This window comes from Pteropus medius, unplaced genomic scaffold (genome assembly GCF_902729225.1).
Source record: "Pteropus medius unplaced genomic scaffold, Ma_sr-lr_union100, whole genome shotgun sequence".
NCBI classification, from domain to species: domain Eukaryota; kingdom Metazoa; phylum Chordata; class Mammalia; order Chiroptera; family Pteropodidae; genus Pteropus; species Pteropus medius.
The window spans coordinates 51,204,072-51,226,661 of record NW_024349800.1 but is presented as its reverse complement, the minus strand read 5'-3'; the positions used below and the strand labels follow the sequence as shown (position 1 = coordinate 51,226,661).

The following is a 22,590-nucleotide window of genomic DNA, read 5'->3' as shown; positions in this document are numbered from 1 at the left end:
ATTTATTTGGGGTCCTCTTTCTTTTTTTGTTAGTCTAGCTAAAGGTTTGTCAGTTTTGTTTATCTTTTCAAACAACTTGCTCTTAGTTTCAATGATCTTTTCTATTGTTTTTTTGGTCTCTATTTCTGCTGACCTTTATTATTTCTTTCCTTCTACTCACTTTGGACTTCGTTTGTTCTTTTTCTACTTCCTTTAGTAATACTATGAACGTCTCTCTTAGTACCACTTTTGCTGCATCCCATCAATTTTGGTATGTCATATTTGTTTTCATTTGTCTCTAAGTATTTTTTTAAGTTCTCTTTGACTTCTTAGATGACTCATTGATTGTTCAGTAGCATATTATTTAATCTCCCCACTTTTGTATTTTTTTTCATTCTTCTCATAATTGATTTCTAGTTTCATACCACTGTGATTGGAAAAGATGCTTGATATGATTTTAATCTTCTTCAATTTGTCGAGACTTTTTTGTGGCTTAACATATGATCTGTCCTGGAGGATGTTCCATGTGCACTTGAGAAGAATGTGTATACTGCTGCTTTTGGATGGAATGTTTTATACATATCTATTAAGTTCATATAGTCTAATGTGTTCATTAAGGCTGATGTTTCCTTATTGATTTTCCGTCTGTTCCTTCTCCCCCAACTCCGTTCGTTATTTCTTAGTTCTCAGGCTTACTTAACTTTCAGTTGCTGGCTAGAGTGGATGTCCCTTAAGACATGATTTTCAAGCTGTTCTGGAAGCATAAGAGGTTCCGCAAGAGTCTATTCAAAATTTCACTAAAAAAAAGCCATTAATATATGCAAATGTATTATATTCCATAATTTAACACATTAACTTGTCATATTAATTCCCTTGGCTTGGGCACACCCCAGAAATAACTTTTATTCCTATGCACACATGTAGGATTTGAACTTGTGTCATTAATGAGAAAAATTATATCTCTGTGGTCTTTTAAACAATATAGGCCTATTTATGACCATGTAAGCAACATAGAATAAGCAGATACAATAGTACTTAAGAGTGTGAAGCAGAATATTTTAAAATTTGGATCCTTAGGCTGATAAGAGTAAACTGGGAACCTGGGTTCTGAAACTGGGCAAGTTTGGCTTTGAATAGCTTCCAATGTGGCCTTGAGCAAGTCACTAAACTTCTCTAAGCCTGTTTTCCGTAAAATGGTGATAACATTATAAAAGACATCCATCTTCTTAAAAGTCCTTTGGTTCTTTCCATTACTGGGAACTTCTCTTTGGCTTTCTTTATAATATTACATAATATCTAGTAATTCCTAACATCTAATATCTTTCCAATTATGCTTCTCAATACCCCAGCCTTCTGCTCTATGTTATTAAGTCTCTCTTCCTGTTCTTTTAGGCACCTCCAACCTCTAGAAGTCTTGTTCATTTCTTACGACGAGGAGCTCAGCTCTTTGCCTCACTTTACAAAGCCATAGTACTTTACCTTGTATCTAAAATTTCATTAGGACACTTCATGAAACGGTGTCCCTGTCCAGCACTGCCATCAGTACAGAGCGCCTGGCAGAAACCCCTCCTTTCCTTGAACCGGATCACTTTCTCTCACAATGCGCTCTCCTCGCCGGCATCTGTGTGCAGGAGGGAGTAGTGTGGGGATTTGTCGTGTTCTGATATAAACGCTGCATCTCCTTTAAGGGGAAAAACTGCCTTTTAGGTTGCTTTTATACAGAGGATGTTGAAAGTGTGAACCTATACATTCATCCTGATAAAATCTTGCTCTTGACTGTTTTTTTAATCATGGGATCCCATGTTGGTTAGAGTTCACTAGAAAGGTAGGGTTCTGTCAGTAGAAAACATCTGACAACCACTGACTTGGGGCTTTTCTGTTTGCTCCCTTCTAGTCAGAATAGAGTCAGTTTCTTATTTTCTTTTATTTTCCTGTTGAATCACTAAGATGCTGCCTCTCTCTTTAGTACTGATCTTACTAACCTTTTTGTTTTCTCTCATACTCTGAAACCAGCAGAATGTTCACATGCTGAAATGAGGCATGCAGGCACTTCTCACCTTAATTTTTCTCAATTCTAGCAGGCTTTTACTTTCTCTTTCCTAGTAAAATGCTTTCATGGGCTGTATCTGCTGATTTTATAATTATCACTAACAACTAACTATTTTGGATACAGGGAGAAATAATTTTCCTAAAGTCATAGCATCCTTTAGAACAGTCAACTGATCAGACTTTTAACTGGGTGGTATCACAGGTACATAATACTGATTTAACTAAAATGATGACTTAGATTCTAGATATTTTCCCTCTAAATAAATATAACCTTAACTTCTTTGGAAGACTATTTTAATTATAAATTTTAAAAACATATAAATAAATGCCTAAAGTCTAGAACTATATCCTTCAAGTCAACATGAAAAACAGATTTGTATAATAATTAAGTTCTCAAAAAAAATTAATACAGCATTTTAACAACCTATATGATCTTCTGTATATAGTAGCAATCAGTATTAATTGTAAAATTGCATATCTTGAAAAGTAGTCAAAAATACAAATGTGCCTCTTCAGACAGAAATGTAGAGGGAATAAATTTATAGTAAAAAAGAACATTTCATTATAACTTCACAAATTAAAGAAATAATAATGACACTAGAATATGAGTTTCGCACAGTGGGAATTTTTGTTGGTTCTGTGCTCTGCTATATCCCCAAGTGCCTAGAACAAGGCCTAACACATAGCAGGTGCTCAATAAATATATGATTAATTACTGTTTTAACAAAAAAAAAATTTGATTAGAAATTTAAGTAATTAGAAGTGCCCCTGATAGGCAATGGATCAAATGGAAACCAAAAAGCTAGATAAAATTTTGCATTTTGAATTGACCCTAAAAAGAGAATAAATTTAATATTTCTTTTTAGTTTACAAGTGGTTATTATTGTTTTAAAACATAGCCAGACTCTAGATGAGACACAGCAAGTATGTGGCATATTTGAAAATAAAAAGCTTATAATATACCTATCAAATATTATACCAGTCTACAGACCACAACTTTCTCATCCGTGCTTACAATCCTTGGTGTCTATTATTTTCTCATATTCTTTTAGCTGCAAGTAACAGAAAACAAACTCCAACCAACTTAAGCAGGAAACGGAATGGAGATCTACTGGAAGGAGTCTGGGTGCTGATGGGCTTGAAGAACCATCAGTTCAGGGGACCTTGGGGACTAGGAAAAAGGTCTTAGCCATCCGGACTCTCTTTCTGAACGTCTGCTTCTTTCTCTCAAATATTTTCCATAAGGTTGTAATCAAGGTTGCCAGCATCAGCAGACTACTCCTATCTCCCTCTACTGAGAGGAATTTTGTTTTTATAGATTCAGATGGAAAGATCCCAGGGAAGAACGCCAACTGGTTCAGCTTGGGTGACATTCCCATCTCATGGACCAAGCTGTGGCCAGGGAGGAAGGGTGGATCACAGGAGGATTTGGCAGCTTCCCTTTAGAACATATTAGCAGTATGAAGAAGGTACATCAGCTCTCCAAAGTGGACATTCTCAGATGAGAACAAATGTCATTCATAATGCAAACTAAAGCTCCTGTTTGAAGCCTGTAGAGATAGACTGCCTTCTGCGGGCTGGCCCTACAAGGCTTCCACTTTCAAATTCTGGGTTCACAACCATCTGTTACTTAAGGATTCTTGTTGTCCAAAGACTGGTTAACTGAATTATTAAGATCTGTATTATTAAAATGAGATAACAGTTTCATCCGAATTAAAAAGGCAAACATAATATTAGTATCTTTCTTTAAGAGATCAAAACACTTTCATCACAACTTTATAAGGCTAAGACTAGCCTGATGAACCGATGAATAAAAATTTCCTCCGTTTTACCAACTGGAAACTAAAGCCAGATGTTTTATCTAAGGTCTCAGTTGGTGAGGAACTAGACTGGCTTCTAGACTAATGTGTTTTACATTACAGACCAGTGTCTCAACAAGGAAGCACAACCCACAGACTAGTGTTTAATATTTGGCTTTACTTTATAAAAATACACAACTTAAATACATATTACACTCTCTATACAAGACATAAACAACTGTTAGATTTAACATTTTCAACGGAAAACAAACACATGAATTACCTCGTAAGAGCAAAGGGTTTCTTTAGAGACTGCATTCACAGGTGAAAGGACTAATGCTCATGTGAGCAGTCAATGCAGGAAGCTAACCCAAAGTGTCCAACTTTCCAACAAGCCATTTCACCAACAGGGCCTTTATTGCACCGCTTAATATTGCACTGCTTGTTAGACACAATCTGATGTATCCACATCACAGGTTTAAGCTTTTGTTTTCTCTAGAGACGTTTAATGGAAAAACCAATGTACGAACAGTATTAACTGCCTTAGAATTGTGCTAAATACCAATCACAAGAAGTATAAACCTTTCTTCACTTTGCAAAACTTGCAAAGGAAGGTGGTTAGCTGTATTTTGCAGCCAAATTTATTTTCAAAAGTTTTACAAAAACATTGGCAGAGTCATTTAGGTGGAGTGCAGTGGAGAAGGGTGTAACATTCCTGTGCCTACTGAAATTACTTCTAAGAAAGGCACTGTCACTGTCAAGGTCAATGTACATATGGCTCCCCCTTTCTAACTTGAAACTGAAATAACCTCTCTCTCCCTCCAGATTGTGTGAGGAACAGCTACGTCATTACTGATGCTGCAAACTTACTCTGGCTTTCAGAAATTTAGCTGTCTTACCTATGGCTCATTTAACTAACAGTGAATTAGGTACTAGTTGATGGATATAAAGAAATAGCTACCAGAGAATATATTAGAGTAAGTTTCTTCAGGTAAATGTGAGAACAGTGTGCAATCTATAGAATTACAGCAATTTATCTTGGGTAGCAGCACAATACGCCCGAATCTGGACTTTTAAGTTAACAGGTAAACAAAACCAAGGACATATTTATGTAAAGAAATACAATGACAACGCAGAAGTGAAAGGAATGTTGACGGCTGAGAACATCAACTAAAAAGGAGGCACGAAAAGAGAACAGGAACAAAAGGAGGGTGCATTTTAAAGTGCTTAGGTAGGCTGGACGATTAAATGCCTCCAGGGATTGCTAACAAGTTTTAACAGTGTTCATTCTTGATGACTCAGATGTGGAAGGAATGGCTTTTCTTGAACAATAGCAGTTCAAACTTTTTTTTCTTTTTTGAAATACAAGATTCTCTATAAATTTTTTTTTAGCCATTGAAATTAGTCTGCTAGTTACTCTCACTGATATATTTTGAAATACTAACTGGCTGAATAATTTTAATGAGGTTGAACGACAAAGTACATATTTGCACCAATAAATTAATGTGCAGAAGTCTGTAAAGTTTTGTATGAAGTTAGTACTAAAAAACTTTTCATTGCAGGTCATTCTTCATTATCTTTTGATTCTACTCAAGGATTATGGAAATCAGAAAAATTCTAGGACTCTGAATCTTACTTTTCTTCTTTTCTTTCCTTTACATAAATGAAGTAGTTAGTACATGGCCATCCTTAATATTAATAATGAAGGTGCTGGGAACGGAGTCCTCAGACCTAAGAATCAAGATCAGGCTTAACTTTCATAAGTCACTGATTATGTAAAGATATGCATGAAAAAACTAAAGAACTATTTGTGCTATAATTGTTCACATGCACAACGTAGCTGGTGAGATGACCAACCTAGTGTTTAATAACAGTGATGAAAACTGGCACCAGCTTTTTATACAGGGCCACATACTCAGTGAGTTGTCATGTCAATTTGCACGATCCCTCATTCACTCCTAAAGTCTGTTGCAAGAACAGGTTAATCACTATAGACATGATGAATGCCTTAAGCAAAATTTAGATACAGAATAACTTTGGGTTGGAGTTCTGCAGTCTCAGGAGCTAGTTAAAATGAAAAGGCCAGAAAAAAATCCCGTAAGAAATCATATCTCAGATCTCAATTCATAAAAAAGAACATTTTCAGTATCACTAAGATGAAAACTCATATTAGAAAACAATGCTCTGGTTTCCTAACAACGGGCTCGATGCAGCCCAAGTGCAGCCACACAAAGTGAAGCTGCTTGGGAAAGGGTGAGAACCCAGAAGACTGCAGTGGGCTTAAATTAAACAAAAGTGGCTTTTCTTCTTAGGTGATAAGGTATGCTAATAGGCGATCAATGTGGGATCGCTGTTTAAAACTCACAGACAGTAATGTTTTATGCCCTTGAAAGCCCCCATCAGTGCAGAGTCGTCACAGGGAAAATTATGGGTGCCATAACGAGTGATGATGTCACGAGTCACGCAGTAAGAAAGGTTCTACAAGCTCTGAAAGAAAGGCCAGTCCTAACGTTTGTTCTTCATCCACCCTTGGAGCTTCAGGAGGAGACGATGGCAAGAGGATGCATTTTTTTATGTGAAATTAATTTTCATAAAATGTAGTTTAAAAATATTACTATTCAGAAATTTAGAACACAAGCAAAATTACGGAGATTCCTCCCACACAGGTTTTAAGGCCTCTCCCTCCATCACTACCCCGAGGATCCATTCTTGTTTCTGGTCAACCAGGCCCGGGTCAAGGCTTGTAAGGGAGGACTGAGAAGGCAGTGGCTGGAAACCAGGGTTTCGAGAAGAGAGAAATGATGCAGATGTAATGTATAAAAAATAAAAACAAGAAGGGAGAGAAGAAGAGAGAAAAAAGAGGGAACCAACATTGATGAGGAAGCAAAGAGGAGGCCTCACTTGTTGGAAAAGCACCCTGGTCTTTCCCATCTGTCTGTGGTAAATGATGCAGAAACAAGAAAATGCATCAGTCTCATGTGGGGGCTCTCCTAGGGCACCAAAAGTGCCTCAGCCAGGCTGACCGTGCGTGACTGGGGATGTGTGCACAATCTAGTGTGACCTGCCACCACTCTTTCTTGGGTCTGATTCTTGATGCCTAGGTGATGACACTCCCTACAGCAACCAGCAAACCATTTCCACAGCAAGAGAAAGGTCTTAGATCCAGGGGCAGGACTAACAGCAGCCAGTGTACCCAGAAGTTGTGGCTGCCGTTGCCTTTACTCTCTTAGGACTGGCTTGTCCCTCCCCCTGGTGGTTGGAGAAGGCCAACGGCGTGAATGTCATAAAAGGGCTGCTGATTTCAGAACTGCATTGCCTTGCAGCACAAACTTCCAAAGGGCTACTAAGAGTTCATTAATTCTAGGCTGATGGTTAAAATACCACCTACGGAACTCATTCTAAAAGGAGCAATTTGCTTGTGAGGTCACGCCAAACTTTCAGGGGTTTTGCTATGTCTGCCTCTGTTTTTGTCATTTTCTTTTCTGATGATGAATTTTAAAAAAGGAAGAAAAGACAAAGCGAAAGAGTCTTCTTGTCCTTCCTCCCTCTAGAAATCTAATGGACTTCCCTGAATGAAGTGCCTAAAGGAGCTTACGAATGAATCAGAAAAAAAATTCAATTTGGAAATATGAAATGAACTATGGTGTATAAGTGATGCTTGGTTCTCTTCACTTCATCTCTCTACGAAATGGTAACAGGCACCCAAATTACCAATTTCCAAATAACACACGAGTGGAAAAAGCAATAAAATTTTGTGGAGGAAAAAAAATCTATGTTGACTATTTTACCTCTAGGGAAAGTCTGTTTGTACTTGAGGCCCACGCTTGTCTTTTTCTACTTTCTACTTGATGTTTTTCAGGAGGGCTGTCCGGGCATTCACAACTGCTTTGAAGGCATCTTCACTACCGGGCGCCACACATTTGTCAGGGTGAAGCAGCACCGCGAGTTTCCGATACGCTTTGTTGACTTCATCCCTACGAAAAGCAGCAAAGGTCGACGTCAGCAACAGGGCCAGCCCCGCGCACGCGCACTGCATTTAGCTGTTTGGATAATGTAACGGCTCTCACAGTTAAGCGTATCCCAAATAATTACCACCCTTTCCAAGGGTGAGACTACAGGACTAGGAAACAAACAATAAACAAATAAATAGTATTTAACATACGAGTAGAAAAAATATAGTGCAAGTGAGTATATAAATACTAAGAAAACACTTAGTAAAAGAATGATCCGGTGAATAGAGACAGTACTTGGCAGCGAGCAGACTCTCAGCGAACCTTTGCTGACAGCAGTGAGGATATGGGGTGATCAGAGAAGGCCCCCCGGAGTAGGGTTAGGAAAGGTGGGTCTTGGGGATTAACACGGGAGTGGGGACATACAGGGCGACTGGGAGAGAACTGGCAGAGGCTAGGAACAGAGCACGGGCATGGCGTGTTGTTCCCAGGAAACTGCTGGGAAGTACAAAGAAAGGAAGTTGGCCATGGAGCAGGGGTCAGTAAGTTAAAGGCCATAAAGGCAAAACAACAACATAAAACAACATAAAAATTGGATTTGATAAACAATAACAATAGTAGGTGTTTCATGACAAAATGGTGCTAGGAAAGATGTTTCTTTAAGTTGGGAGGCAGGTAGAAGGTTGTTACCATAACCCAAGCATGGCCATAAGAGTTTAGATTACAGTGTTTGTGGAAGGGAAGATAAAAGATACAATATAAAGAAAGAATTGGCAGAAGCAGATAATGAGCTAGATATACAGGTAGATAAAAGAAAAAAGACTGACATGAATTCCGGGGTCACGGGGAATTTGAGGCCCTGGGAAGATGGTGACGCCAATGACCAAAAAAGGGACATGGAAAGAAGTACCTGAGAGTCACATACACTGAGCTCCCTGAGGCCAAAAAAATCAAGAGAGAATATTATCCAGAGAGGAAATGACTAACAATGAGCATTTTTCCAAAGACCTTCTAAGCTCCTCAACAAGCAGGGACAGGTTGGGGAGGGGCCTGGGGACCACTTGACTCTGTTCTTTATTATCTTCAGGCACCTGTGAGACTTCTAAAGATCCAACCACTCCCCTGGTCAGAGTCTGCCTCTGTCTCTACCAGATGGTTTTATTTTCCACCATTCTTTTGTAATTCATGGTTCCAGTTATCCTATAAGCCTGGATATGGTACTTTCCCAAATGCCCTAGCTTCTCTCCTTTATTTTTCATTGGAACAATTTCTAGTTTGGCTCCCCAGATTAGGGAGATGTCTTGGGTGTGACAGAAAGTCTTATGTGTCAACTTGGAGAGACTGAGGTCATAGGACCATGTTAATAGTTCTCCATGTCTTAAGCATACGTTCTAAGGCTTTTTCTGTTTTCTGCTCTTAGAAGAGTCCTTCTGAATTTTGTTTTAAACTTGCATGTAGCTTTTCTACATAGATAAATTTGATATTAGCTAACAAGAGTTACATTCTCCCTAAAAGACTGTCTTTGAGGCAGGCACAGCTTCCTCTCCCTTCTCCATGAGTGACTCCTGGGCAGGGCTCCTGTAGCCGCCGTTTCCTGAGGGAACACATCCATAGGGGGTTAGTAATGAGGCTTGTTCCTCTGCATTAAGAATTCTGGATAGCAGGAGAGACTTTCAAAGGAAATTTCTGGAGAAACAAGACTGAGTCAAGTGTGTAAGAAATATACTAATTCTACTGAAGATGAAGATTTTCTTAAAGTTCAAGAATAGTAAACACAGTTAGCACTGAACAAACATTAAAACTCTCTATAACTTAAAAAAAAATGTTTTTAGGTTATGCCCACATGTGCTCAATGCCATACAAAATAAGTTAGATAGACCCAGAGGAAAAAAGGTAAGAAAAATACATGTTTGTACTGCTTAAGGATATGGATTATGGAGGTTCTGTAAATTTTGGTGATTCCAATTAGCCACAGTGAGTAAATAAGGAACCAAAGTTTCTTTTTTCCTTAATAAACACTGTTCTAAGTTAATTAATAAGTACAGTGATAGTTTCTTGGTTTCAGAGCCAGTATCCCATGTAGATGAAATGGAAGAATTGAGAATGAGGCCATGGAAGTCAAAAAGGACATTTAAAAGATACCAATGAACTTGGTGCTATATACATGAGGTCATCTTCATTCCCTCATCTGTTTAAAGTATGCTCAGTCATGCCTGGCCCGTCAAGGATGACCAATAACTGTCTTCCTCTTCCCCTTCCCTCTTTCCTCCTTGATTTAAAGATAAGCTATGAGACCGAAACGGAGAAGAGATACTTAATGCTGTTATGCTGACAAGGTAAATTCAAGATGTACTTTTTTCTTTTGTGGGAATCAAGGTGAAAAAGTAGAAAGGGAGAAACATGGAGAGGAAAGCTATAGTGCAAAATAAAAAGATCTAAGAACGCTTCTAAATTATAATATGCAAAGTAAGAGTAGTGGTATATGGTAAGAAGTTATGTAACCCTTGAAAGTTAAGAGGACATCCCAAGAGTTCTTATCACAAGGTCAAATCTTTTTTTCTCTATGAGATGATGGATATTAACTAAATTTGTGGTAACCATTTCACAGTGTATGCAAATCAAAACATTAGGTTGTACACCTTAAACTTATAGAGCTGTACGTCAATTATATTTCAATAAAACTGTAATAAAAGGTACCTAACCGTACTAAGCAATGATTTATTCTTGCACAAGCAACAAAGAGTAGTGATTGCATTTCTTTTTCTCCCAAATAATTCTTTTGGCTAAAATAAAATAATTTAACGTTAAGTACACACAGATGAAGAACTAACAAGATTTTTTGAGAGAGACATAAAGACAAACAGGTAGATAGTAGTAAAATTGGGGTCAAGAACCAATTCTACTACTAACTCCTTAGGTTACTAAATGTGTTTAGTTTCACTGAGTCCCAGTTTTCCCACCTATAAAATTGAACAAGTTGATTACTAACATTCTTTCCTCCTCTAAGCTTCTATGATTTAAGAATTCTCTTCTGTAAGGTATTTTTTTAAGGTTACATTAGTTTCAAGGCTCTTATTCAACAAAAGCAGAGCATATAATTTCAGAAAGTATTCATGTACGTACACCACATAGTTCCCACATCAGGCGACTGATATTAACTAAACATCAAAGATCAGTGAAAGAGCATTGTTAAGTAATCTAATCTATTTCCACACATTTTCATGCTTCTACCCAATTATAAGATATAATGCACCTATAATTTTGATGATTGAGTCTTCCTCTATAATAGAACTCAGCACTAACATCCTAGAACACTGCTTACCTTGAGGCTCCAGGTTTGACTCCCAACATGTCCCAACTGTCTTTACTATTTCGAATTCTGCGAATGGTGTCTGCTTGTTCTTTGGTGAAACTAGCACTGCTATTTGTGACAGGACGTTTCCCACCATTTTCACATAAATCAACTATGGATGAGTAAAAGGTCTGCAAAAAGAAAACACGTCCCAGAGTAGAACCGATTTTGTGAAAATATAAATTCCTTTTAAGCATCAACTTAAAGAATTTCAATGTTGTCCAATAACTCTTAAAATTCATAAAAAGCAATTATTTCAAAGAGGTAATGAAAAATATGATCAAAGAATTAAAAGAAAATATACTCTCAATGAGTAACAGATAGAGAACTCAGTAGAGAGCTAAGAACAAAATAAACAAATGCAAATTCTACAACTGAAAAGTACTGAATTAAAAAATTCACTCCATGGATTTAACAGCAGATTGAAGTCAGAGCAATAGAGACTATGTGATCTGAAAAACAAGAAAAAATGAAATAAAAATAAACATAGCCTCAAGGACTACAGGACAAAATCAAATGGTCTAATATATATGTAGCTGGAGTCCCAAAAAGAAAAGAGTGAGAATAGGCATATATATGTAAAAAAAGAAATACTCCCCAAATTTGATGAAAAACACATGCCTACCAATCTGAGAAACTCAACAAATCCTAAGAAGGATAAATATAAAGAGAACCACATCTAAGGACATAGCACAATTGCTGGAAACCAAAGAAAGATAAAGAGAAACTCTTGAAAGTAGCTGGAGGGAAAAAAAGACACATTACATACCAAAGAATAAGAGTAAGAATGACAGCTAACATCTCATCACAGACGCAATAAGAGGCCAAAAGAGAATGGACTAACGTCTTTAAAGTGCTGATTTAACCTGTAACTGTTATTATTCACAACTCTTGAATAAATCACTACTAATCTTAGGTGTCCTTTTATCTGAAATGAGATTAATGCCTGCCACATATTAAGAGTCTCAAATGAGATAAACGCCTCCAGAATTATAAAATACCCTTCAAATGGTTAAGTATTATTATTGCACATATATAGGTACAAACTCACACAGGTCTATGTACTCAAAAGAATACAAACATGGCAAACTGATATCGACCTTATTTAGTCTTGAAATAGAAGCTACTGATGCCCAACTTAGCCTGTCAGCCAAGGATGAAGCCTGTCTTCTAACAGGTGGGGTGACAGCTTGTGAGAAGGAAATTCAGCATAAAAGATTCAATAAAATCCCACTCAATAATTAAGAACAACTCTTTATAGTATAGCTACATTATTTGAAATTCTAAAAATTCCTAAAATATCTGATATATTCATAAGAAAAAATGCATTATTCATGCCACCCCTTACTTCCAAATGTACCTATAATTAAGATTTGACTTGACTTCATAACTTATTGTTTAAATAGCTTCCCCTCCTCAAAATTATTCAAGATTAGTTAAGTTCTAAAAAGTGACCATCTATTCATGTTGCAATGTGAGTACATCCTTCTATTGCTTACTAAATTGGTGAGACCTAATTTTTATGTGTGGCTAGATTCTGCAATGATAGTCTCCTATTCTCTAATTGTACCCCCATGGGCTACAATATAGGATTCTATTAGGTATAGCAAGGCAATTCTGCCAAAGCAATGCTTCCATTTGATTATGCATACAAATGTAATCAAGGGTAGTTTTGAAGAAAATCTTTGTCCTACTTATAAGTAAGTGTATAATAACCATTGTTAAACTTGATAATCATTGGAATCACCTAGAGAGTTTTTTCAAAATGTATATATTCCTAGCTCCAGCACATTAAGCTTCCAGTAGGTTTGGAACCCAACAATCTGTATTTTGAAGAATTTCTCCAGGTAATTCTCATGATTGGCCAGGTCTCATCTAAAATAGACAGCAGATAGGTACCACACATATGCACACACTCATATTCATATCTTTCTCTTTCTTTCTCACCAGCTTCTGAAAAGAGCTTATTCTAATGAGAAATCCCTATTATTTTTCGGCTTTTTGTAATTTACACTAAAATTTGGCATGGGCAGCCTTGACACAAACTCTAAAACGACAAAATGCTAGGTTACCTGGAACATTTCATTAATTCCTTCTCCAGTTTGTGCTGAAGTTTCAAAGTACAGGAACCCTTTGCTTTCGGCCCAAAGACGCCCTTCGCTTTCATCGACACAGCGGTGCTTGGTACAATCAATCTGAAATAGTAAATGGAGGGATAGAGAAGATTCCAACCGTGTCCCAAGGAATTCTTCGTCAATCTTTTACTTAGGCAAATACTATTCTTAAATGAACCCCAGCACTAGTACAGAAAATTACCAGGACCAAAAGGACAAAGATTTACTAATAATTGAACGTGGATTGATTTTCTGTGGCAACAAGTGCCTATTACCACACTACACTTCATCCCTTAACTGCCACTATTCACCTCTGTGACAAAGTTGGTTTCACGATGAATATTTGCCACACTCAAGGGGCTATGGTCTGCTTTTCATATCTTTCTATAGTAGACATTTCACCTAATAATTGCCCCTCCTCCAAGCAGGTCAGAGTATAATAATTAGGATTCACCTCTCCTGTTCGGTCAGCAATACCGTTCCCCAAGTTTGGCACCAGAAATGAAAATGGATAAAAATCCTGATATATCAACTTTTATTTTCTTAGGGGCATATGATTTTAAAAGTTGGTGATTCTGAAATTACCGAATAAGGAATTTTTCTTTTTATTTGTTCTCCCAAACTCAGAGCCACGCTCTTCCCATAATAAATCTAGAAAGTTGAGCATACCATTTCCAAAGCAGTTACCTTGTTGGCACACACTACAAATACAATATTTTCCATGTTTCCGTGAGGTCCAAGATCTTGCTTCATTTCTGCCAGCCATGCATCGAGGGCATCAAAGGAGTCTTTCTGCCCAACATCATAGACCAGTATCACACCTTGTGTGTCCTTGTAAAACTCATTACGAACCTTCGCATAAAAGAGCAGAGGCACAAAATCTGAAATAGCAAGCTGGGGAGTTTTGTAATCTCATAACAATATATCTCACAGTCATTAACTTAGCAAACTTTTGTGTTTTCACAGTATTTGCTGTTGTATCTTAGTATCTGGTGGTTTTGGGGGGACTTTCTATACAATCAAAGTAACATGACCAAAAAAAATGTGTTGGTATCGAAAGACATTATGGAAACAACAGCTTCCTGCCCCTCTTCACCTCCAGGGCCACTCCCCGGAGGCAATCAATCTTAATTGTTGTTAGTAGATCTTAAAAGAACACAAATTATATAAAGTTCTTCATAGGATGAACTTCAATGGTGAAAAGAACTTAAGGCAAAAATGACACAAATATCGGCAATAGGTATAGCAATTTATAGATCATATTCCAAAGCTGGCTTTCCCCAGGATGCTAGGGAGAGAGCTTCCCTGTAACTCTGGGGTCTGCGCACCAACTTCAGAACTCCAAATTCAAAGCCTCTTTGTAGCGTAGTGGAAAAGAGCACAGGCTCTGGAGTTAGATCTGGTTTACACTCACTAGCTGTGTGATCTTGGGCAAGTCACTTAACCTCACTCTGTCTGTTTCCTCATCTGTAAAATGGGGCTAATACTACGTACTCCATAGAGTTATTGTGAAGATTAAATGAGAGAATGAAGGCAAAGCACCTACGTGGTACCTGGAAAACAATGTATAAGCACCTTCTCCCTTCCTTCCTTGCATTCATTCTGATCGTCCTTCTTTGATGTTTTCATTAGAAATGGCAACTCACCTGTGGGGCATATCTGCAGTTCTGGGAAGAAGCAGCATGTAGTACAGGGCACACTAAGGTTGAATGGGTAAGAAGCATCGCTGACAGATTTGGGGTTTCAGTAACAGAGGCCATGTATTATACATTCTTTTCAAAGAATTCCAGTATGTATTCAGACTCACGCTGGATATGTAGTAAAATAAAGACATCTTATACACATCAGGTATAAAGTATCTATAGTTTTCTAAGCATAGATACCTGGACCAGGAATGTAAGGACCTGTTATTCTGCAGAAACATAAGAAGCTATCCCCTAAAACTAAAACCAACAAAATCAGAAAGAATTTTAAGTGAAGACCAGGAGTCTTCCACTCCTCAGTGTTCATGGTCGTTAGCCCCGCTGCAGTAGTAAAAACGGGGCCCTCTCTTCTCTCCTGAAACTCTTACTGCTTTGGCTCCCATACACCACATACCGCAGGTTCTTAACTGATCTCTCTTCCACCATCTCCTCCTCTCCTCCCCGCTGCTCCCACTCCAGCCTGCCACCGTAATCCCCCAGATCCTGTCTGGGCACTCTTCCTTTTTCCTTCCCCCCCGACTGAGCAAAATCAACCACCCTTTCATCTGCACTTCCAGACCTGCATTTCCAATTAGCTCTAGACTCTTCCAGCTGAATGTCCTATTGGAATCGCAGGTTCAATACGTGCAACAGGAAACCCTCTTATTCCTACCTAAACTCTTCCTTCTCGTAAACTTTTAGTGATGAAAGGAGCACACCAGTCTCAGTCATTTGGGTTGGGTTGAAAGCCTGGTGTTAACCTCTGCTGCTTTCTTCTCCCTTTGCTTGTGGAAGTCACCTCTATCATATTTCTTACACCTGTCACTTCCTTGCCATTTTCATTGCTAACATTGTCTTGACTTAACTATTGCAAGTCTTCTGTCTCCCTAGCAACATTATACACTCTGCATATTTATCTTTTTAAAGCCCCAGTTCAAAAGTCTGTTGTTTCCCCACTGCCAAATTCCCAAAGTTCACACTCTTTGTGTTAAATTGATATTAAAAGTTTCTGATCGGTCCTCCACCAACTTCTTAGTCTCGTCCTCCTCTTTCTCCCTGTACTTCAAACTGGGTCATCTCTTATTCCCCAAACCTGCCCTATGCTTTCCTAACTCCATTTGGAAACAGAGACCTTTATCTTCAATCTCTCAAGGTCTAGCTATAACACTGTATCTTTCACGTAGTTTTTTTCTGCCCTGTTCCTCATCATCTTACTCCTTACTCCTGACAAACAGAATGTAATCTCTATATCCTCTAATACCACAGCATTTTGTACTTCTAATAGAGCTCATATCACTTCCCATCTAGTTTTGTAGTTACAGCACAACCAGCTGTCTTCCCCACTAGACTGTAAGCAATGGGAAGGCATGCATCTTGATGCACCATCTTTGTGTCATCCACTGGGCCTAGAAGGTATAAACATCTAAGACATATTTGTCTAATCAAATGGCTAAATGTGCTATGGTAGAGAATAGAAATAGAAGCCAAATGGGGAAAAGAATTTCAAAACACAGATCATGGTGTCCAGAGGGATATTTGCATGCAGAAAAAAAGACTTAAGCAATCTCAATGGATTTCTCTTTCAAAGGACTCAAGTTCAAGTCTGGGCTCAGCAACAGGTTATATATGTAATCTTGAGTAAGTGATTTTATTAGCTCAAGCCTTAGTTTCCTCATCTGTAAAATGAAAGTAGATGTCTCAATAATCACCTACAACTCTATTATTTTGTCTCCCCAAACAGCTTTCTAATGTTAGAAGACTTGCTTCATCCAAAGTTAAATTAAATAGGATGCTAAGGGACCTATGATTATTTAATTCTTAAAGAGAAATGGCAAACTTTTTAGCCTGTAGGTTAGAAAAAATGGTTAGTTTACTATCATTCAGGCCTCAGAGAGTTTCTACAGCCCCTCTAACACATATCAATACACCCCAGATGTGCACCAGTGGAAGAGAGACTGGTGGTAAGAGACAGGCTCCACCATTCCCTCAGCGGTCCTCTCTTGGACAGTTCCCTCTGAGACTGTGGTCTCATATACTAAGCAGACTGTCCTTTCTCAGCAGGTCCTTTGAACACAGCTGTCAAGAGGATTGGTGACAGCGGAAGTTTCGATGCAGGGCAGGCAACAAGAATTTGAGGAAGCCAGAGATCGTGAGAATGGCTGTGTGTGCTTCACGAGGTCTATGCTGAGCAAACGGATACACTTGGTTAATTTGGGAGCTTAGAAAGATGATGACGGCTTTGGTCTTGTCAAAAGGAAGGTTTGAGCTACAGACAGCAAATATTTGACAAAAAAAAAAAAGGAGAGATCAAGGCTATTTCAGAAAAAAGTTACTTCAGAAGTAATGATTTCAAGGAGCTTCTATTAATTATACTTCTATTTTTTATGAGCTGCTGGAAAAAAAAGCTATTGCAATTTCAGGTTGCATTAGTAAGAGTCTAGTGTCTAATGAAGGAAAATAACAGAACACTCAGTATTTTTCACTAGTTAGACAATCTCTGGAAAGTCGTGTTCAGTTCTCAGCTCCCCATCACCTAACTAGAACTTATCCACAATGGATGCTGATAGTCTAGCTGTGGCAGGGATAAAAAATGTTTTCCCTGGAAAGGAGCAGATTAACAAATATTAGGAAGGATCTCTTGTAGAAGAACAGATTCAGTCTCTGTTGCATCAAAAACAAAGTGAAATCAGTGGCAAAAGTCACAGGAAGGCAGCCTTCATAAGGGAGAAGTTAATCTAGAGTTTTTAACTCTGTAAAGTACTGACTTGTGAAGCAGTGAGACCCCATCATTACAGATATTCACATTCTCCAAATGCTTACAGTCTGCACTACTTAAAAGTGTCCTGTGTATTATTATATTGTCCCCTGATTCCCAAAAACCTACATAACTCTTGCTTATCCATCAGTGCTCAGTTTAAATGTTGCTTCCTTCAACGGCACTTCCTGACCTCTCAGATAAGCTAGGTCTGGGTTTTAAGTACACCCAAGCATTCTGTCATATGTTTAACATGTGTCTTCTTTCACATATTTATGTCTCATGAGAAAAGGATCTCTGTATTTCAAGTGTCCAGTATAGAAACTGGCATACTGGTATCTGGAGAATGAATGATGGCCATCAGTCAAGAATGCTGCAGATAGAAATCCTAAAATGGGCAGGGGTCTAGACCACATTAATTCTCAGGCATCTTCTAACTCTCCATTTACATGATTTGGCATAATCTAAGATTTATGTTAGCGTTTCTGAAAGTTAGAATGTATGTCAAACTTGTGGTCACCTAGAATCTCCATGCTTTTTTCACCAACAATATTCTATACTTGTGAAGTTCATTTAATTCACCATTAGGCTTCACATTTAAAAGAAATTTATTTTACCTAAATATTTGGGTATATTCACACGATGGAAGATTACAGAGCCATTGGAAGCCATGTTTCCTCCGGGAAGATGAAACTGATGTACTTTCCCTATTCTTCCTGCTAAATACAAGTAAAATTCTGCACATTATATATAAAACTTATATAAGATGACTCTGGAAAGTGGAGAGAAGGTAGACAAGCTAGGAACCTCGCAACCTGAGGAAAGACAGACACCAGGTAAGTTTCCTGGGCTTTCTTTTACCTCGTATGTCCAAGACTCGAAGCTGAGGAAGTACAACTTGGAAATGCCCATGTGTGCAGAGAAATAAAAGCCGAATAGCAGCTTATTCTCTTTAGACAAAGGACCAGGAGAGGGGCAGCCTCACGAGACAATAACCACTCTACTCCGGCCAGACACCTCAAAAAAACTCTGTCTTTCCGCCCCTACCCATTCAAGCAAAGGCTGAGTGGAAATTTTAGAAAAATCAATTACTGAAAAGTACAATAACCAAAAATACATTTACTTTATTTTTACATATGATTTGAATATTGGTTGTTTCAGATAATTCAGGATCTTTCCCTAAACCATTGACAATACTGGATATAGGTTTTCTCAAAAAAAGGCTTTCTTACCTCATAGAAGAAGGGATGTCCAGCCATATCAAAGATGTTAACTTTGATTTCTCTGTCTCTGACTTGTACCCTGAAGTGTTCGAATGGAAAAAATCCCAAAGGTCATGGTTTCTGTATTCACATTAATATCATTTATGTCACTTATAAATATTGAAAGGGTATGTGTATGAAATTTAAAAGAGGCTTCTTAGTGCCACTTCTTGATTCCAGATAATCTTTACAACAGAAGCTGGAAACTTGGCAGAGAATCCTGCCTCCTTAATAACACTGAATCCACTTGGAATAAGCACGTTCATTTACCTTCAATTTACCTCAACACGCTCAGTCTACACCCCTTAATGAACAAATGGTGGCCATTATTATGGTACTAAGAAAAACTGATTTGAGATGAGTAGGAGTGAGATGAAGGAAAACAATGTTTTATTTCCCTTAGTAAGACATCTTAATAATTACTAGTTATGCTTGGTTATCATGTAGAACAACAACAAAGATGCATATTATTAACAACGTTTGTTTAATTTTCTTGTGATCTTCATTTGAGCAATAGCATTAGTGAATCTGTTTTCAGAAATTTGAAAATGAAAAAAACAAACAAAAAAATAACCATTCATATTAGAATTAACTACTGTTAACATCATAGCATATTTATTTCTAGTCTTTTTTTAATGAAAAATCACTACTGAAAAATGAATGAATAAAACATTATAAGTAATTCAAACATTAAAGAAAAATACAAAGATGAAAGTTTAAAACGTATCCCAAATCCTACCACCCAGAAAAACTTTCATTAATATAGATGAACATCACTGCAGACTTTCTTCTATGCATAGATTAAGACTAATAAACAAGTATTTTAATAAAAATAGGATTATCCTACTTTAAAATAAAAGCATAAAAGCATAAAATTTACATTTTATTGCATTTAACAACAAAGAAGACACTAAAATGAACTGAGAGAAATTATTGAGCTTTAGATATAAATGTGTCCTTACTACGGAAATGTCATTTCCTAAAATATTCCTCTAAGGTTAAAGAAGAGATAATTAACAATAAATTAACTAGTCTTTTTTTTTTTTTAAGTAACGTATTTCAGTTTTAGACAGCACTGATATGACTCCCTCCTGTGGAATATGAAGACATCAGCACTTGCTCTCATTGTCCCTATGCTATCTTCTGGTTTATTTATTATTGTTACTCTCTGTCCAGATTTATAACAACCACTCTCAGTTCTGAAACCATAATTCCCACAGTTGTTTTATATTACTTGTATATTTAAATCAAACTAACCACCACTAATATTCTTATCATGATTTCTTTACTGCTAAATTCTCTACCATATTTCATCATGTCTAAGATGCACATTTGTGGAATCAGGATCCACCTGATAAAAGACTGTGAGAACAGCAAAACAAAACAAAATAATAACAGAGTTTGAGAGCATCTGGAGAAGATCCAACATAATAATTTATATTAGAAAATTTTACCTTAAAGAGATAGCATCTAAGGGATGGAACTGAAGACTGTGAAATCAGGAAGTAACACAAATGTGCTCACACATTGAAACTCAAAAAGAAGTCCATTTAATTCAGAAGCCAGACAGAGAAAATTACATCAAGAAAAATGACAATTCATCTCCTCGAGGCAGTGCTTCCCTGAGCTGCAGCCTGAAGACCACCTGCGTAATCATGGGGAGGGGGGCTGTTAGAAATGCAGATTCCGGTGCCCCACCTCAGACCAGCGAGTCAGAATCAAAGGGGGTGGGTCCTAGGAATCTGCATTTTGACAAACTACAAGTAATTCTTAAGCATACTGAAATTTGAGCTTCACCATATTGAAAACAGGAAGGATGAAATGGGCATCTATTGTTTTGATGGGCCAAAGGACTTCCCCCTCTTTCTTCTCCCAGTGTGGTTCAAATGGGCTCTGCTGTCTTGTTAGTGATTCCACTCTGCTGGCGACAGCTGAGTTGCAGAAAGGCGCCTGTCTCCACCTGACAATTGAAACCTTTTCCGGGATTTTTAAACTTGAAATACTAATTGTGGTCCCTCTCTGAAAATAAAATTTATGATGTGAGCCTGAGAGCTGCTGGCAGCTGTGTAGAGAAAGTCAAAAGGTAGAGAGAGAGATGTAGTGAAATGATCTGGCTATATTCTGTCCCTGGTTCAAGCCATCTCTGAGGCTCAGCTACATCTTTGTAATTGGATTATGTGAATTGGTTGATGTCCCTATTTCTTTTTTCTCGCTTGGATCGGTTTGAGTTGGGGTTCTGTCAGTTATATCCTCCAGACTCACCATGGGACAACTATCTTTTCCAAAAAAAGTTTCAGCCAGAAACAGAATAGTCTGTTGAAAAAACAAACCACAGTTCTGTGGCATAATATGATGATTCTCATTTTTTAGACGAATAAACTAGCTATTTATATGATTCAAAACAAAACTGCCTTAAGAATATTCTACCATATCACTGATGACATCGTGTGACCTGAAGTATAGATACACTCCACCACTATTGTCAGCCTTCTTGAATGTTGCTCTCATATTCTAATCTTGCAGACTTCCTTTTTAGATATATTTATCTTACCTAACAATAAATATTTATTGAGTATCTACTATGTACATACACCATGCTGGGCACTTGAAATAATTTATGTCAATAGGCCCTTCTTCATGGAGCTTATAATCTAGCAAGAGACATTAAATACATACAAATAATAAAAATAACAAGGCAATTTATGATAAATACTACAGCTAGCAGGGCATTTCGATGTATCTTTCATTTGCAACCAAAGAGTCCTGACTGATAAAGGAAGTGTTCAGGAGGCTTATGGGAACAGGAGTATTTTACAGCTTGAAGAGACTGATGGATGAAGACATGAGGGAAAAGGCCATGTCAGGTGGACAGAATGAATAATGGCACAGAGATAGGAAAATATGACGGCAGTTCAGTGTGGATGGAGAGGAAAGTGTGTAAAGGAATGTAAGAGTGAGCACCTGAGATTCCGCCTTTAGCGAGTGTGTTGTCTACTTCTGTTCTACTCTTTGGCAGTATTATTTCCTGTAATGTAACCGTATCTCCCCAAGCTCGACCCATCCTTGATTTATCTCCAAATAACTCTCCAATTATATTTAATTTCACTCTTCTAAGATCATTTTTGATAGAATCCAATAGGCTATAAATATCATAAACTAATAAAGTCCACTGATAGAAAATTTTCCATGTAATATTTAAACTTTTCAGAGAGAATATTTCAAAATGTTCTAAAAACACATCTGCTAATAGGACCTCCTTCTATAGAAACATTTCCTGAAAAGTGACACCTGCCAGTTAGGCTTTGTGTTGACATGCTCATGCAGACCAAACGCAAGGCCTGGTGAAAAGAACACGCTTGGTGATGAACGAATGACATGATCTCTACATATCTGTAAGGATCTCTTATTACTATTCTTTCCCAATTTATCTTCAGAATCTCTATGCCAGTATAGATAATTTTGGAAGCGTTCTGAACTACTATGTAATTTCCAAGTCTAAAGAAATAATATACTTACTTTGTGACTCCATAGTCGATTCCAATTGTTGCAAGGTATTTGGACACAAATCTTTTCTCACAGTATCGCTTTATAATACAGCTCTAGAAAGGTGAAAATACATGCTTTTAGTAAATATACTCTGGGAACATA

The 22,590-nt window shown here is 37.6% G+C and overlaps 1 protein-coding gene across 1 annotated transcript in view; it reads right to left on the bottom strand.

The window, feature by feature from the left end:
• Positions 1–3,985: 3,985 nt before the first annotated feature.
• DNAJC27 (DnaJ heat shock protein family (Hsp40) member C27) overlaps positions 3,986–22,590 on the bottom strand; it is a 28,923-nt gene continuing 10,318 nt past the window's right edge. The window contains exons 2-7 of the mRNA XM_039887669.1: positions 22,459–22,541; positions 18,913–18,982; positions 13,931–14,095; positions 13,202–13,324; positions 11,100–11,260; positions 3,986–7,801 (exon numbers count right to left, since the gene is read on the bottom strand). Of these exons, the coding sequence (XP_039743603.1) occupies positions 7,669–7,801; positions 11,100–11,260; positions 13,202–13,324; positions 13,931–14,095; positions 18,913–18,982; positions 22,459–22,541 (735 nt within the window). The 3' untranslated portion in view covers positions 3,986–7,668. The remainder of the gene's footprint in view (positions 7,802–11,099; positions 11,261–13,201; positions 13,325–13,930; positions 14,096–18,912; positions 18,983–22,458; positions 22,542–22,590) is intronic.